The 17336-nt window shown below is 36.1% G+C and overlaps 1 protein-coding gene across 1 annotated transcript; it reads left to right on the top strand.

The window, feature by feature from the left end:
* The first annotated feature begins 3887 nt into the window (after positions 1 to 3887).
* On the top strand, positions 3888 to 5149 carry LOC133303539 (uncharacterized). Its single transcript, XM_061503461.1, has 3 exons — positions 3888 to 3931; positions 4092 to 4771; positions 5145 to 5149. The coding sequence occupies exons 1-3, from the start codon at positions 3888 to 3890 to the stop codon at positions 5147 to 5149; spliced, it is 729 nt and encodes a 242-aa protein (XP_061359445.1).
* The last annotated feature ends 12187 nt before the right edge of the window (positions 5150 to 17336 follow it).

Here is a 17336-nt window from a genome sequence, read left to right as displayed (position 1 = left end):
ACCTAAAACCGATCGCAGCAAGCTCCAAGTCGTGAGTCAGATAGTTTTCTTCATGCGATTTCAGCTGCCTCGATGCATATGCCACTACTCGCTTATCTTGCATCAGCACACATCCTAATCCCTTTTTAGAGGCATCACTGTACAATTCAAACTCACCTTCTGGATCAGGAAGTACTAACACCGGAGCAGTCGTCAATTTCTACTTAAGATTCTGGAAACATTCCTCGTATTCATGCGTCCAAATAAATGGAGCATCCTTCCGAGTCAAACGGGTCAATGGCAAAACCATTGTAGAAAACTCTTTGATAAATCTCTGGTAATAACCAGCCAATCCCAGAAAACTCCTAACTTTAGTTACAGTCTTGGGTCTCTCCCAATCAATAATTGCCTCTATCTTGCAAGGATCAACCGCCACTCCATCAGCAGAAATGACGTGACCCAAGAATTGCACTTGAGAAAGTCAAAATTCACATTTTGAAGGCTTTGCATTCAACTGTTTCTCTATAAGAATTTGCAATACAGTTCTCAAGTGATCCGTATGCTCTTCCTTACTCTTGGAATATATCAGGATATCATCAATAAACACGATCACAAATTGATCCAAAAACGGCTTAAAAATACTATTCATATAATTCATAAACACCGTCGGAGCATTAGTGAGTCCAAACGAAATTACCTGGTACTCATAATGTCCGTATCTAGATCGGAAAGCAGTCTTCGGAATATCTTCATGCTTAATTCGGATCTGATGATAACTTGACCTCAAATCAATTTTTTAAAAGACACAAGCACCCCTCAACTGATCAAGCAAATCATCTATGCGAGAGAAAGGATACTTGTTCTTAATAGTAACCTTATTCAACTGATGGTAATCAGTGCATAATCTCATGCTACTGTCCTTCTTCTTGACAAATATAACTGGTGCTCCCCACGGGGAGACACTTGGCCTGATAAACTGCTTAGCCGAAAGCTCCTCAATATGCTTCTTTAACTCGGCTAATTCCGGTGGTGACATCCGATATGGAGCCAAAAAATAGGCCCCATATCAGGCAACAAATCAATCGTGAACTCAATCTCTCTAGGAGGTGGAAGTTGCGAAATCTCATCCGGAAACACATCCACAAACTCCTTCACCATGGGAATAATGTTGATTTCCTCATGCCTTCCACCCACTAAACCCCCCACAAAGACATATCACATATCCCAATTCAACTTGTAGTAGAATCATCAGCAGAAAGCATAATTCTTTTTCCACCACAGCAGTCTATCATAGCACAATGTTTCGATAACAGTCCATTCCCAAGATAACTTGAAGACTGATCATAGGTAGACAAAGAAAATCCAATACATAGTCTCGGCCTTCATATTTAAATTCAACATCCTTGCATAAAACTGATGTATAATACTTCTCTCTAGTAGCAGTCACCACTTTCATTGGAGGAAAATTTCGTACATACGTAAATTTAGCTCAAAGGCCATAAAATCAGACATACAGGAGTGTGTAGCTCCTGAGTCAAACAAGACTTCAATATCCATACTATTAATATAAATTGTACCTTTCACGAGCTTTGGAGCCTTTTCTGATTGCTGACGGTCCATGGTTTACACTCTACCAACAGTCTGGGACTCTATCTTAGGTTGAACAACCGAAACAGGAACGACAGCAGCCTCAACTGCCATAGTCCTCACTTCATTTTGAGGGCATTGCCTAGAGTAATGGCCAAATCTTTCACACTTGTAGAAAATAATTTCACCTGTGGCACACGGTCCTTGATGCTCTTTTTCGCATCCTCTACACGGTCCTTGGAGGAGGTCCTCTATCAACAAAACTCTTTTGGTTTCCGGGCTTCTTGATTATATATCAAGCGAATTATTCACACTCAGCTTCTTACCCTTCATTTTCTTGTTTTTCCAAGAATTTGAGCCAGTTGCTCTACTTGCATTAGATGTTTGTGCCTGAAAAGTAGAAGAAGTTTATAGAGTGACTAAGACCAAGAAGCCTTCAGAGGCACAAACATCTAATGCAAGTAGACATTTTTTGAGACATTTTCTCATTTAGACCCAAATGAAACTTGGAGGTCATCTCGGCAGAAGTAGGTAGAGCTCTCCCGTAGTTAGCATACTTCACCATTTCATTGAACTTGGAAAAATATTGGTCAATGGTCATCGACCTTTGCTTCAAATCATTATATTCATTGTGCTTCCTTTCCCTAGCCTCTCTAGGAAAGTAGTTATTCAAGAACAAGGTCTCAAACAATTGTCAAGTGATTTCCTAACCTTCAGCCTCCAACGATTGCACAGTGTTCGTCCACCAATCCTCGGCTTCACCTTCAAGCATGTACACCGAGTATACCAACTTCAGTGCATCTTCAGTGCATCAGGGCATCTCATCACCATGAAAATCTTCTCCATAGCTTGGAGCCATTTCATCGCAACCAACGGATCATAGCCTCCAGTGAAGGATGGAGGTTTGTGTTTCTGAAAAGAAGTTAATTGCCTTTCATCTACGTCTGGCCCACCAATATGTTCCACATGTGGTTGATGAACCACAGTATGATGACTAGAGCCATCATCTTGGTGACTAGCCCTTCTTCATTGTTACCCGCGTCACCCTTTACCTGAAGAGTAACTGGAGTAGGCGTGGCAGTGTGAGGAGGAGGAGTGGGTAGTCTATTTTCATTTCCAGCACCCCTCAAGGTCCTCAACTCATTCATCATAGCGGTCATAGCATTCCGCGCATCTTCATTCGTCTTCATCAAGATGACATACAGTCAACTCCTTTTGCACGGCTGCCAAAGTGTCAGCCACAGGATCAGACTGTTCACCTGTTGCCCCACGACCACTTCGGGGCCTAACTAAAGCAGCCAAAACAGGATCTGGCTGAGCATTGGCATTCGATGCCTCGGGGTTGTTCTGATTCCTCGTCATGACACTACACATGTTACACAAAGAAATGAGTTGATCAGGCTCACACTCAGTGATCATAGATGCAATAATCATAAAGAGTACCACCAAAACAACTATAAAGCATTAAACACCAAGCAGACATAACAATATTCCACAAGTCCAAACAAACAAGTCCAATGAAATTTTATCCGTATTATAATTCAATATCTGTGATTGTAACTTCCGCCTAATGTCATACGTAAAATGTTAACAAATCGGTTCTAGAACGGAGTGTTACATTTTATGGTATCAGAGTAGTTTCTTAGGAAAACTGGTGGATTATTGTTATGCCTACTTGGTGTTTAATGCTTTATAGTTGTTTTGGTACTCTTTATGATTATTGCATCTGTGATCACTGAGTGTGAGCCTGATCAAGTCATTTCTTTGTGTAACACGTGTAGTGTGAGACGAGGAATCAGAACAACCCTAAGGCATCAAATGCCAATGCTCAGCCAGATCCTATTTTGGCTGCTTTAGTTAAATCCTGAAGTGGTCGTAGGGCAACAGGTGGACAGTCTGATCCCGTGGCAGACACTCTGGTAGTCGTGCAAAAGGGAGTTGACTGTTAGTTGTCAAGCTAATGAGAATTTGATGAAGACGAATGAAGATACGCGGAATGCTATGACCACGATGATGAATGAGTTGAGGACACTGAGGGGTGCTAGAAATTAGAATAGACCACCTACTCCTCCTCACACAGTCACGCCTACTCCACATACTCTCCATGTATAGGGTGGAGCGGGTAACCATGAAGAAAGGGCTAGTCACCATGATGATGGCTCTAGTCATCATACTGTGGTTCATCAATAACATGTGGAACATGTTGGTGGGCTAGTTGCAGATGAAATGATGAAAGGAGATTGACTGCTTTTCAAAAACATAAACCTCCATCCTTCACTGGAGGCTATGATCCATTGATTGCTGCTAAATGGCTTCAGGCCATGGAGAAGATTTTCAGGGTGATGAGATGCCCTAATGCACTGAAGTTGGTTTACTCGGTGTACATGATTGAAAGTGAGGCCGAGGATTGATGGACGAACACCGTGCAATTGGTGGACGAACACCGTGCAACCGTTAGAGGCTGAAGGCCAGGAAATCACCTGGCAGTTGTTTGAGACTTTGTTCTTGAATAACTACTTTCCTAGGGAGGCTAGGGAAAGGAAGCAAAATGAGTATAATGATTTGAAGCAAGGGTCGATGACCATTGAGCAATATTTTGCCAAGTTCAATGAATTGGTGAAGTATGCTAACTACGGGAGAGCTTTACCTACTTCTGCCGAGATGACCTCCAAGTTTCATTTGGGTCTAAATGAGAAAATGTCTCGGAAAATGTCTAATTGCGATATCGGTGAGTTTAGCAAGTTTGTGGACCAATGCCAGAAAGTAGAAGAAGTTTATAGTGTGACTAAGACCAAGAAGCCTTCAGAGGCACAAGCATCTAATGCAAGTAGAGCAACTGGCTCAAATTCTTGGAAAAACAAGAAAATGAAGGGTAAGAAGCTGAGTGTGAATAATCCACTTGATATATTCAAGAAGCCTGGAAACCAAAAGAGTTTTGTTGATAGAGGACCTCCTCCAAAGTGTAGAGGATGTGGAAAAGAGCATCGAGGTCCGTGTGCCACAGGTGAAATTATTTGCTACAAGTGTGGAAGATCCGGCCATTACTCTAGGCAATGCCCTCAAAATGAAGTGAGGAGGACTATGGCAGTTGAGGCTGCTGTCGTTCCTGTTTCAGTTGTTCAACCTAAGATAGAGTCCCAGACTGTTGGTAGAGTGTACACCATGGACCGTCAGCAATCAGAAAAGGCTTCAAAGCTCGTGAAAGGTATAATTTATATATCAATAGTATTGATATTGAAGTCTTGTTTGACTCAGGAGCTACACACTCATATATGTCTGATTTTATGGCCTTTGGGCTAAATTTGCATATGTACGAAATTTCTCCTCCAATGAAAGTGGTGACTGCTACTGGAGAGAAGTGTTATACATCAGTTTTATGCAAGGATGCTGAATTTACATATGAAGGCCGAGACTATGTATTTGATTTCATTTGTCAACCTATGATCAGTCTTTAAGTTATCTTGCGAATGGACTGGTTATAGAAAAATTGTGCTATGATAGACTGCTATGAAAAAAGAATAGTGTTTTCTGCTGATGATTCTGCTACTAGTTCTTCCCCATATCTATCTGTGTTGCAGGTTAGAAAGACTTTGAGGGTCGGGCCATTGGGATTTATCTTTGTGGGGGGTTTAGTGAGTTGAAGTCATGAGGAGATCGACACTATTCTCGTGGTGAAGGAGTTTGTGGATGTGTTTCTGGATGAGATTCCGCAATTTCCACCTCCTAGAGAGATTAATTTCATGATTGATTTGTTTCCTGGTGTGGGGCCTATTTCTTTGGCTATATATCGGATGTCACCACCGGAATTAGCCGACTTAAAGAAACATATTAAGGAGCTTTCGGCTAAGCAATTTATCAGGCTAAGTGTCCTCATGTAGAGCACAAGTTATATTTGTCAGGAAGAAAGACGGTAGCATGAGATTATGCATTGACTACCGTCAGTTGAATAAGGTCACTATTAAGAACTAGTATCCTCTCCCTCGCATAGATGATTTGCTTGATCAGTTGAGGGGTGCTTATGTCTTTTCAAAAATTTATTTGCGGCCGGGTTATCATCAGATTCGAATTAAGGAGGAAGATATTTCGAAGACTACTTTCCGATCTAGATACAGACATTATGAGTACCAGGTAATTTCGTTTGGACTCACTAGTGCTCCGGCGGTGTTTATAGATTATATGAATCATACTTTTAAGTCGTTTATGGATCAATTCATGATAGTGTTTATTGACAATATCCAGATATATTCCAAGAGTAAAGAGGAGCATGTGGATCACTTGAGAACTGTGTTGCAAATTCTTAGAGAGAAACAGTTGTATGCAAAGCCTTCAAAATGCGAATTTCGACTTTCTCAAGTGAAATTCTTGGGTCACGTCATTTTTGCTGATGGAGTGGCGGTTGATCCTAGCAAGATAGAGGCAATTATTGATTGGGAGAGACCTAAGATTGTAACTGGAGTAAGGAATTTTCTGGGTTTGGTCGGTTATTACCTGAGATTTATCAAAGGGAATTATTGATTGGGAGAGACCTAGATTGTAACTGAAGTAAGGAGTTTTCTGCAATGGTTCTGCCATTGATCTGTTTGACTCGAAAGGATACTCCATTTATTTGGATGCATGAATGCGGGGAATGTTTCCAGAATCTTAAGGAGAAATTGACGACTGCTCCGGTGTTAGTACTACCTGATCCGGAAGGTGAATTTGAATTATACAGCGATGCTTCTAAAAAGGAATTGGGATGTATGCTGATGCAAGATAAGCGAGTAGTAGTGTATGCATCGAGGCAAGCTGAAAGCGCATGAAGAAAACTATCCAACTTACGACTTAAAACTTTTAAGTATGAAAGTTTGATGAGTTAGCTTTCTAATGCCACTAGTTTCATAATAGAAGGACTTGTATAGCTCAGGTTATGCCCATCCTTCTGCATAAACTTTCTAAACTGAGTTACACTGCATTGTATATATGTGCGCAATCAGTTTGCACATGTACTGTGTGCGCAACTACCAGTAGTACTTGTGTAATATGTTTCAAGTCGACATTAATTCCATAATCAGTTATTTTAATTGCAATAATTAGGTTTTTTTGCCCCCAAGCAATGTATTTCGTACTATAAGAGATATTATGAATTTCGTATTATAAGAGATATTATGATATAATATAGATAAATTGAAATGTTGACCAGCACATAGACAACATGAGCATAAAGTGGGAGTAGCAGAGATGAGGATGTTAAGGTGGATGTGTGGTTATACAATGATGGATAAGATGAGAAATGAAGATATTCGACGAAAGGTAGGAGTACTACCGGAGGCTGAAAAGATGAGAGAACATAGATTGAGGTGGTTTGAGCACGTAATGAGAAGGCCCCTGGATGCTCCTGTAAGAACAAAAGTTTGTTACCAAAAGCTCAACACAAAGAAAGGTAGAGGTAGACCAAAACTTACTTGGGGGAAGGTAGTAAAGCAAGACTTACTGGATTGGGATATAGATTGGCGGACAGTGTGCCTTAGAACGTAATGGAGAAAATCTATATGCATGGTGGGAGGTTAGACACGTTGTTATTCCTATGTTCCAGATGGTCCATTTTTAGTCATTTTTCCTCTTCATCTCCTCCTTTCTTCTTTCCCCTTCTCCTTTCACTTTTATATTTATTGCTATTTTATTTATTTATTTATTTTTATTTTTTATTTTTTTCAACCCGTTCGTATCTTTTATTTGGATTTATCGATTGGCGGACAGTGTGCCTTAGAACGAAATGGAGAAAATCTATATGCATGGTGGAGGGTTAGACCCGTTGTTATTCCTATGTTCCAGATGGTCCCTTTTTAGTCATTTTTCGTCTTCATCTCCTCCTTTCTTCTTTCCCCTTCTCCTTTCACTTTTATATTTATATTTATACATATATATATATATATATATATATATATATATATATTATTACTATTTTATTTATTTATTTATTTTTATTTTTTATTTTTTTCAACCCGTTCGTATCTTTTATTTGGATTTATCGACCACCGATCTCAATTAATTTGGGATAAAGGTGTTGTTGATATTGATGTTGATAGATAAATTCAAATATTAATTACAATAATTTTTCAGGTCTCAAACAATGTACAGATGCTATAGTCCCCCAGAGGAGACAATGTGATCTAAATATAGATAAATCAAACAGCAATCACAAGTAATTTTGCTGGTCTCAAACAATATATAGATATTATATACTCCTACTGAAAATAGAGGATCCATTTTTTTTTAACTTCCAGTAATTTAGCTCTAATTTCCCAGAGGAGTTGATCCAACTCAGCTAAATTTAGTTCCACTTACTCTCTGCATAACCAAGAGAAAATGGATTGATGCTACTGCTGCGTAATGAATTCTCTTGATGCACAAAAAGATTTGGGTGAAGGTTTTCGTCATCTTCAAATATTGTCCATCCCATTGAGTGTTCATGTTTTTCTTCAGCATCGTTGGGCATATTCTCCATTTCTCCAACATGGTCGTCTTTGAATTCTTTCTTCTCCACATCCAACACAACATTATCATATCGGTCACACCATGATCTTCAACACAATAGACAAATAAGAAAGAACACTTAAGTATGCATAAGTGTTGTTCCAGTGCTATGTGGTCCAAAGTTTTAAAAAAACAAACAAACAAACAAATAGCTAGAGCTACTAACTGTTCCAATTTCCAAACAGCTTAAGCATAATACGGGTAAGTGAGTTTCAAATATAAGAGCGTTTATGTTAACTCACTTGGGAAAGTGATTTTTTAACCTGGCCTTGTCCTCTGGAAGTTTGGTAGAAATTGCTTCCATCTGATCATTCCTTTTTTATACAACAAAAAAGTAAGCAAGCAACAAACCAGAACATGTTTTAATTATGCCTAAGGATAGCAAATATGAAAAATGACAAAATATAGAAAACACATACGAAAAGTTGAGATTAGTGTCTGTGGTCCTCAATTCTGTCTGGATTCTTGACAGTTCCTTTGTATTGCCCCCCAAAACCTATAAACAAATTTTGCTCAATGTTAACTAGGCCTTTATTGTTTTCTTCAGAACAAATGAGATTCACTGTTTGAAACAAAGGAAGGATCTCAAACCTTATCATTGGAAAAATCAGATGGTGATGCATCGGAATGCAACTTGTTCATCATCAACTTCTTGTCTAACCCTTCACCAGATGCCCTTATAAAAGGCTGATAAGAAGCCAAGTAGGCCTCAGGATCAGACTTCTCGTTGAGAGACAAAGGAGCTTTCTCATCATCTGAGTCACTTGTCTTCCATTTCTTGAATCCATGAAACCCCCATTGCTTTTTAGCTGACTTCCCTACACTTCCCTCTGGTACAAGATGATTAACTCCACCACCATCACCATGTCCCTCTCTCTTATCCCTATGAAACAAAGTTCTGAACGGTTTCCTCCTTAACTTTTCTGGACCATCCCAGAAGGGGTTTTCCTTGGAATGCCCAAAGTCATTTTTGGTAGAGATAGAGGAAGGAGGGACTTTTGAATGGTTTGAGTACACGTGCAAAGAGGGTGAATCGAATATGCTTTTCTCCATTGATTTTTTCCCATGTTTGTAAGAAGAGCCAAAGCTAAAAACCGAGGTTTCTCCTTTAACCTGCTTTCTTGCCTGCTTTGATTTCTTCTTAGAATTTGAGTTCTCTTTGTTAATCAAGCATGGTTCATCCTTCAAGTCAATCACCGACCATTCTTCCTCTGAATTATGTTTCGGGTCTTTAAACCCTGCAATGATCATGTCCCTGCCTTCAACTTCAGTTCCTTGAGCCTCCAGTCTCTGGAGCAAAGGCCTTTTCGAAGCATGGTACTCTCCTTCAGAAATGCATTTAGCATAAAGAAGTTCCTAACAACAACCAAAAAGCAAAAGGGAGTTTCATTAAAAAAGAGTAATGACCAAAAAGGAAGCAAATGGCCGTTGAACTAGAAGGTTGGCAAAACTGAAAGATTCATCTAGTTCTTATTTGACACAGATACTGAGCTAATTTCTAGTTACTTACCTGTAAGAACATAAGCTTATCTTTGAGTATAAGGGGATGATCTTGTTGTGGAGATGGAGAAGCAAGAAGGGTGTCAAGCAAATGAGTTCTAAAAGCTGAAACTTCAGCTTCAGATAGAATGTCTTCTCGGTGAAGACCCATCAAGTTCAGCATCTGGTGGAACGAGTCTTGCTGCCATTTGAGGTTGTCTGATTGAAGCTTCCATAGCCTGTGCTCTGAGGAGACCAAACAACGTTTCTTGAAGCCCAAAGGTAGAATGGCCTTGCACATAGAGGTGATTGAATTGTGGAGAGTTGAGTAGTATGTGGTGGGTGCGTTCGAGTACACCATTTTTTCCAACAAAGAATGAAACTTTTGCCTGAAAGTAATAAATATTTTGCTGGGAAACTTGTAGATGGAACAAATAAAAAAAAGGGTGATGCGGATTATGGGCATTTCTCGAAATAACGCTGGTTTTGAAGTTGGGATGCTGCTTTGAACGGTCACATGATGATGATGCCGGATCTAGCCGTTGGGGCGTGTGGGTGGACCAATGCACCATGGAAAACAAACGCTGTCGTTTTCCGTGCTTCCCCCAGACACCAAGACTCCAACGGAATTGTTTAGAAATTTTCATACTCTTTTTATTGTGTATGTTTAATGTGAATCTAAATTTTAATGGGAAAATTTGGGTGTAAAACTTAATGAACGACTGCTACATGGACTATTTTTTGAATCCGGGAAATTAATATTGGAAATTTTATTTATCCAATATTTGATAGAAGATTTGTGAAAACTTTTTTGGGATTCTAATTTGTGAACAAATTATATAGTATATCAAAATGACATCCAATAATATCATCAGGAGGATGGTATTTTTAGAAACTCAGATGTTGGGAAAAATGACCAGTAGGATAACTATAGCCCAAAAGAAGAATATGCATAATGTCAAAAAATTTCTCTTGTCATATTTATGCTTGATTTATATAATATCACTTTTCCTCAAATTTAAAATGCATGTTGAACTTAATTTATATTTAATATTAGTGATAAATATTAAATATTTTAATTTATATAATTTTATTTCTCAAAATAAAAATGTATGTATTATGCTATAAACTTAGAAAAAGTTATATTTATAAATTTTTTATTTACAAAATCTATTATATATTTTTGGGAATAGATTTGGTTAAGAATGTATTTTCGGAAATATATAGTATAATTTGTAAACAAAAAATCTATAAATATAACTTATTCCTATAAACTTATATAATATTTTAAGATTTTTTTTTAATTAGGGTAACTTATTATTTTGTTTATTGAAGATATTTTTGACATTATTGGCATTATTGGTATTCAAGAGACTAAATAATATATATTGAAACCACGAGTAATCGTGATAAGTTTGAGATAATGAAATTAAATAATATACTATACTATATAATTATAAAGGATAAAAGTAAAAAATTTCATAATTAAAAAGAATTCAAACCTATTTACCAAAAAAAAAAAAAGAATTCAAACCTATACATAGAAAATATGATGAATAAATCTTAAATGTACTAATAATATGTCATAAAGAGTGGTATTAATCCTTAATAATATATAAAGGAAAAAATATTTGTCCTCTTAATTAATTAATAAGATTGACCCAATAAATTATAATTATTGATTGATTGAAATTAATAGTTAGGATCTCAAAAGATACAAAATTATATATCCTTTAAAATGACAAACATTTTTCTAATATATAAATGGATCATGAGAATGTACTTTTGGTTGCAATCTGGGATGAGAAATCTTTTGAAAACAATTAAATGATACAAATAACCTTTTTGCAGGAAGGTTGCATCCATCTTCATATTATTGTATGGAGAGGGGGAGAGGGGAACTGTTGTTGGAGCTTCGGTAGAGGTAAAGACTGTGAGCAGAGGAATTTGTGAATTAGATTGGACAGTTATGAAAAGAGAAATAATATTATCTAATTTTATCTATTTTATTTTTAATTATTCAATTAGTTTGGATTTAAATTTAAATGCTATCTAATTTAATTTATATGATTAGTGTTTATCTTTTTAAAAGGGATAGAATTGTGTCATTTTAATAAAAACTATTATGTTTTATGACGAAAGAAACAGAAATCATGGAAGGAAAAAGTTGAATTTTTTTTTAATTTAAATATTAAATAAAAAATACTAATTTTAATTAAAATAATTGTTTTTTAAAAGAACAAATATTTTTTTTTTTTTTTTTTTTAGTAAACAGGAGGGGCACAAGCTCAGCAAAACAACAACCCGCTAACTAACACAAACATCCCCTTCTAACAGGGGACCTAAACCAAAAGGGATGCTACCCAACACCAAAAACCGATCATGAACATTGAAAGCAAACTTAGCAATCCAATCCGCACAAAGGTTTCCCTCTCTACGAACATGAAGCAGGACTGTATGCCAATCCTTATCCAGCAAACGCTGGATGGTATTGCTCAGAGCGTAACAAGCGTTGTCCTCTCTCTTGTCGAGAATAGCTTGGATGGCCTGGAGGGAGTCACTCTCAACAATAAGGTTCTGAACTTTCATTTCCCACGCGAATTGAAGACCTTTTAGGATGCCCCAAAATTCTGCCGTCAATGGATCACAGCTACCTATATTATACACAAAACCAGAAACCCAATTCTCATACTCATCCCTAATGAGCCCACCACAAGAAGCTTGACACGGATTCCTCCTCAAAGCTGCGTCAACATTCAGTTTCCACCAACCTGAAGGGGGAGGCTTCCACTTCACCCTGCATCTGGGCTGGGGAAGGAAGCTGCTAGGTGCATTACTCACAGCAGCACTCTTAATACTCCATAATATAATTCGTGATGAACAGAGGAACATTGATGGGTCTGCAAAAGTCAACTTCATGAGTCTCTTTATTTCTCCAGTTCCATAAGAACCAGACTGTAGTATTGAAGAGATCTTGCCAAGGCAGAAGCTGAGAGTGAGTCCACCCTTTGTCTACGTTTTTTCGAATCCACTCCTCTTGGGGCAAGGACAGGAAGTCACAGGGGATATTCCCTGCAAACCAGAAATTCCAAACAGGGAGCGCTTTTTTGCAATCACGAAGCACATGCATGATGTTTTCTACCTATCCAGACACACATGGCAGAAAGGGGAACCTCCCCAGGCTGCTGTCACCTCTCTAGTAAGGATTCTACCATGAAAAATCAGCCAGGTAAATTGACGAAGACGCTGCGGCCCTTGCCATCTCCAGATAGATCCCCAAATTGGGTCCCTGTTGATATTTTTCTCTTTTAAAGTAGCTTACATCATGTAATTTTTTTATTTTTGTTTTATAGTAAACATTAATTCAATCCCATCTTAACCACCAGTCCTAAGTTACAAATAACTTGTTTGTCTTTACTGCGATTTGTTTGGTGACTTTGCTAAGGGACAGGGTATTTTATTCTCTTTTATCTCCTCTGTCTATTCTTTATTACAACTTATTTTTAATATAAAACACAAAAATTATATAAGAAAAGAGACCAATAACATTAAAATAATAAGACGTAATTTTGAGAAAAAAATATCATGAAAATGAAATTGTAAAAATTGATGTAAACAACAACATATTAAAAAATAATTAAGAACAAAAATATTTTGAAAAGAATAAAAGAATTTAAAAAAATTAACCACAAACTATAATTAGCATTATTACAAGACGACAAATGAAAATGATTAACAGTCATTTTTTATAATAATAATAATAATAATAATATAAAAATAAAAATAAAAATAAAAATACATACGTTTACATAATTTCACCAAAAACAAAAATTACATAAATGAGTGGAATGATAATTTTATAAATAAAATAGAGTGGGGATATTTTGACTACCAAAAATGTCTACACCACCTTACTACCTATCAAATCACCATTGGATCAAAGAGAGAGAATGTTAAAAAGTTTTTGAAGAGAGAGAAAATGTTAATCCAATGGTGATTAGATAGGTAGTAAGGTGGTAGTGAAAATTTTTGGTAGTTAAAATATCCTCCCCAATAAAATAACGTATACACGTAGAAGTTAGATTCGCTTGGAATCAAGTTAATTTTTAAAATCAAAAGTAAAACTTCAATTTATTAAAAACAAAAAAAAAATTATTTTTTTCAGTTTTTAGGGCCCGTTTAGATGGTTCTTAGGATATGTTTGATTGTATTTTTTATTTTTTTTTAAAGTTAAAATCCAAACACAAAATAGAAACAACCAATTATATAATATAAGGATTCGCTTTTTCTGCAGTTACTGCAAATAAATTATCTGCAGTAAGCCAATACGACGTTGTTTTGGGACGGAAATCATGTTGTTTTTATAATTTTAATTTATTTCAGGGTTATAGTAGTCTTTATATTTATAATTTTTTAAGATTTCAATACCAAAACGACGTCGTTTTGGGAATAAATGCAGAAAACTTATCTGCATTAACTGCAGAAATATTTTCCCCATAATATAATCGGGAAAAGTGTATGTCCTTTTAAATGACACAATTTATATCATTTCACTGTTATAAAGAAGTGGGACCCACACCTTTACTTTTTTTGGTCCACTCTCTCTATTTATCTATCTTTTTCTCTCACTTAAGATAACACAACTTTACATCTTTTAAAATGACACATTTTTTCCCAATATAATTTTTAGAACTAAATTTACAAGACATGCATGCATTATCAATTAGTGTTACTACCAATCAATTTCACCGTTAGATCGATTATATTGATCAAACAGTTATATTTATTTTCATCTTTGTATCACTACTAGAAAAATCCTGTATAGCGAGGGAATTGCTATGCAAATTCCGTCGCTAATTTCGTCCTCACGACTACTTTCCCTCGCAAATTCCCTCGCAAACGAGGGAAAGTAGTCGCGAGGACGAAATTAGCGACAGAATTTGCATAGCAATTCCCTCGCTATACAGGATTTTTCTAGTAGTGTGGTTATGATTCCCCATATTAAATACTTTATATTATTTCCACCTTTGTATGGTTATGATTTCTCATATTTAATGCTTTCACATTAAATATGGGGAATCATAATTATACAAAGGTGAAAATAAATGTAGCTATTGGATCAACATAATCAATCTAACGGTGAAATTGATTGGTAGTAACATTGATAATAACACTAATTGATTCTTACAATATCTTACCCCTAGTTTTTTTTATTCTGAAAACTAAAAAATTATTTTTGGAAACATAACTCAAACATACCCTATCCACCATTATTATAGAAACAAAGAGGGAATAATCCCGCCAATTTTTGTATTCCTTTATCCTAAATTTTTAATTATTTATTCTCAAGCTAATCTGGTTTTTCCGATGTTTTTATGATCTAAACAGGAAACAGTGTGACAGTTATTTTACTCTGATTCTAAAATATGAACTCATATCCTTTTCACAATTCGTCTATCCAAGAGTTTGTGTCGTCACTTGAGCTAATTATCGGAGTTGCCTATTATTTAGTATATGTGAAGTAAATGCAACTATATAAGGTTAGGCCGGTAATTAGCATTAATTATTTTTCTGCAAATGCAAATTTTTATGTTTGTAAAAGGTGGAAAATGTACCCAGCACTAAAGAAATTATTAATAAAAAAAATAGTTTCAACGAAATCTTTCAAGAAAGATTCAAAAAATGATTCAATAGTGTCCTGAGGATTTAGAGTTGTTAAGGGTGAGTATATGGAAGTTTAGTGTCCTTTTGGTTTCATTCACAGAGGATTCAAATGCTTACTTGATATCAAGTGAAAAATTGTGAGAAATGCATTTTTTCATTCTCTTTCACTTTGAAATGATTCCTAATATTATAACAACACATAGTTGTCTCTTGGAAAAATATTTATAAGGTTAAACCATGCTAAAAACATGCTCCATATATCTTCAAAAGATTTATCCAAAGATCTTCAAGTATTTATCCAATGTCACATATACCCTTACTTGTAATCTTCTTCACTTTAGCTTGATTTTTAATTTTAGCAATACTTGACACTTTGTTGGTCTGGATCATTTTTCGCCATGACTTATAACATTAAGCGTCTCTTGAAGGTTGTCCATAGTTTGTTCGCTTTGAACCAAATTTTATTCTTTTGATTCCTCTTTGTTGCTCTTGATTTCTTGCTATCATCAAATATCATCCATGTTGTTGCCACTTTAACATGTCATTGATTGTAACACCCCGTCTGCAGCTGGTTAATTAATATTCATATGATAGTAAGCACAGCATGCTCAACTTAATTAATGCATAAGCTAACTGAATAAATTTTCTCTTTTTCTTTATTTATTGCAAACTTTTTCACTTCCATGGCCAAAATAAAATGGACAGCATTTCGTCTGTATTTTGGAACCCTGGGGATAATTCCCACCATAATAATTTCAACCTGATTGACAGTTTAATATAATCCAGGCATACCACAACATAAATAAAACATATTGCCCAGCCATCTAGGGCCTAGGCTATCTCATAATCATACTGTCTCAAAATAATGTCCATGATGTTACTTATATAATTACATCAAATAAACAAAAGGATGCAATTAAATAAGTAACATGGAACTGAGCATGCATTACTAACAACATATACAGACTATTGACCTGGCATAGACATCTCATATGCTCTCAAATAATACTTGGCATATACAACTCAAAATAAAGTATGTCAGGTACAAATCTAAATATCCACAAGACCCTGAGCACCATCAGCTCTTGTACCTAAAATGGTGATCCCCATAACGCAATGTGAGATAATATAATTACCTCAGTAAGCTAGTGACCCTTGGAAGGCTCCTCCACCCTTAAGCTCACTTCTGGTATAAATACAGTATAAAAATCCATGCATGCATCAGATGATGTATAACAATGCAGTGTGCAATAGTGTAATCCTACTGGCCAAAGAATATAACAAGTATACATTACGCAAGGAAACACTATCTTGCAATATACCGTATGAGGAGACATCATCTCAAACTATGCATAAGGAAACACTGTCTCATACTATGCATAAGGAAACACTGTCTTGTGTGGCACACAAACATACATACATATACATGCAATATATAGCAAGTCATATCCACGTACCATATAAAATTACCATCCTCCCCCTGAGTCTGGTGGAACAAACAGGGGATTAATCCCAGGGACCGAAAGCTTACCTGAAATAGCTCTTTTTCTAGCCTCTTCCAAGTCAAAGGGTCCATAAGCCAACAAAATGCTCAACAAATAACCAACACACCTATCCATGGTGAATTTATCACAATTAAACATATATCCATTTCATATAATTTTCACATCAAACCATTATTAGATACTTACCTCAATCTTAAGTAATCAAGAGCCTTGCTCAATATCCTCGCTCTTGCTCCACAAGTCCACTTGGTCTCACACTATAACCAAGGAACACATTTCCATTATTATCCATTATCAATGCATACATATGGTACTGTTCATCTCTACAACACTATTCATGTATACGTCACTATTCATGTATACGACAATATTCAAAAATACGATATCTTGAATTTTTCCGAATATATTATCATTGTTAAAATTCTCATCTAAACACTTTTCTCAACATGAGTCAAGCCTCAATCAAGCTCTAACATGCTCAATCAAGCCAAAATTTTAAAATGAAAACCTAAGTTCAATATACATAAAAACATGAAAAGGAAAGAAATTTCTTACCACAATACACTCTAAAACAAAGGAGTGATGAGTTTCTAAGCTCTCATGGCCTCA

This window comes from Gastrolobium bilobum, unplaced genomic scaffold (assembly GCF_033153095.1).
Source record: "Gastrolobium bilobum isolate Gb01-03AN ecotype WA unplaced genomic scaffold, APGP_CSIRO_Gbil_v1 utg32687, whole genome shotgun sequence".
Lineage (NCBI taxonomy): Eukaryota > Viridiplantae > Streptophyta > Magnoliopsida > Fabales > Fabaceae > Gastrolobium > Gastrolobium bilobum.
The sequence above is the reverse complement of the archived record's forward strand: the minus strand, read 5'-3'. Positions and strand labels throughout refer to the sequence as shown.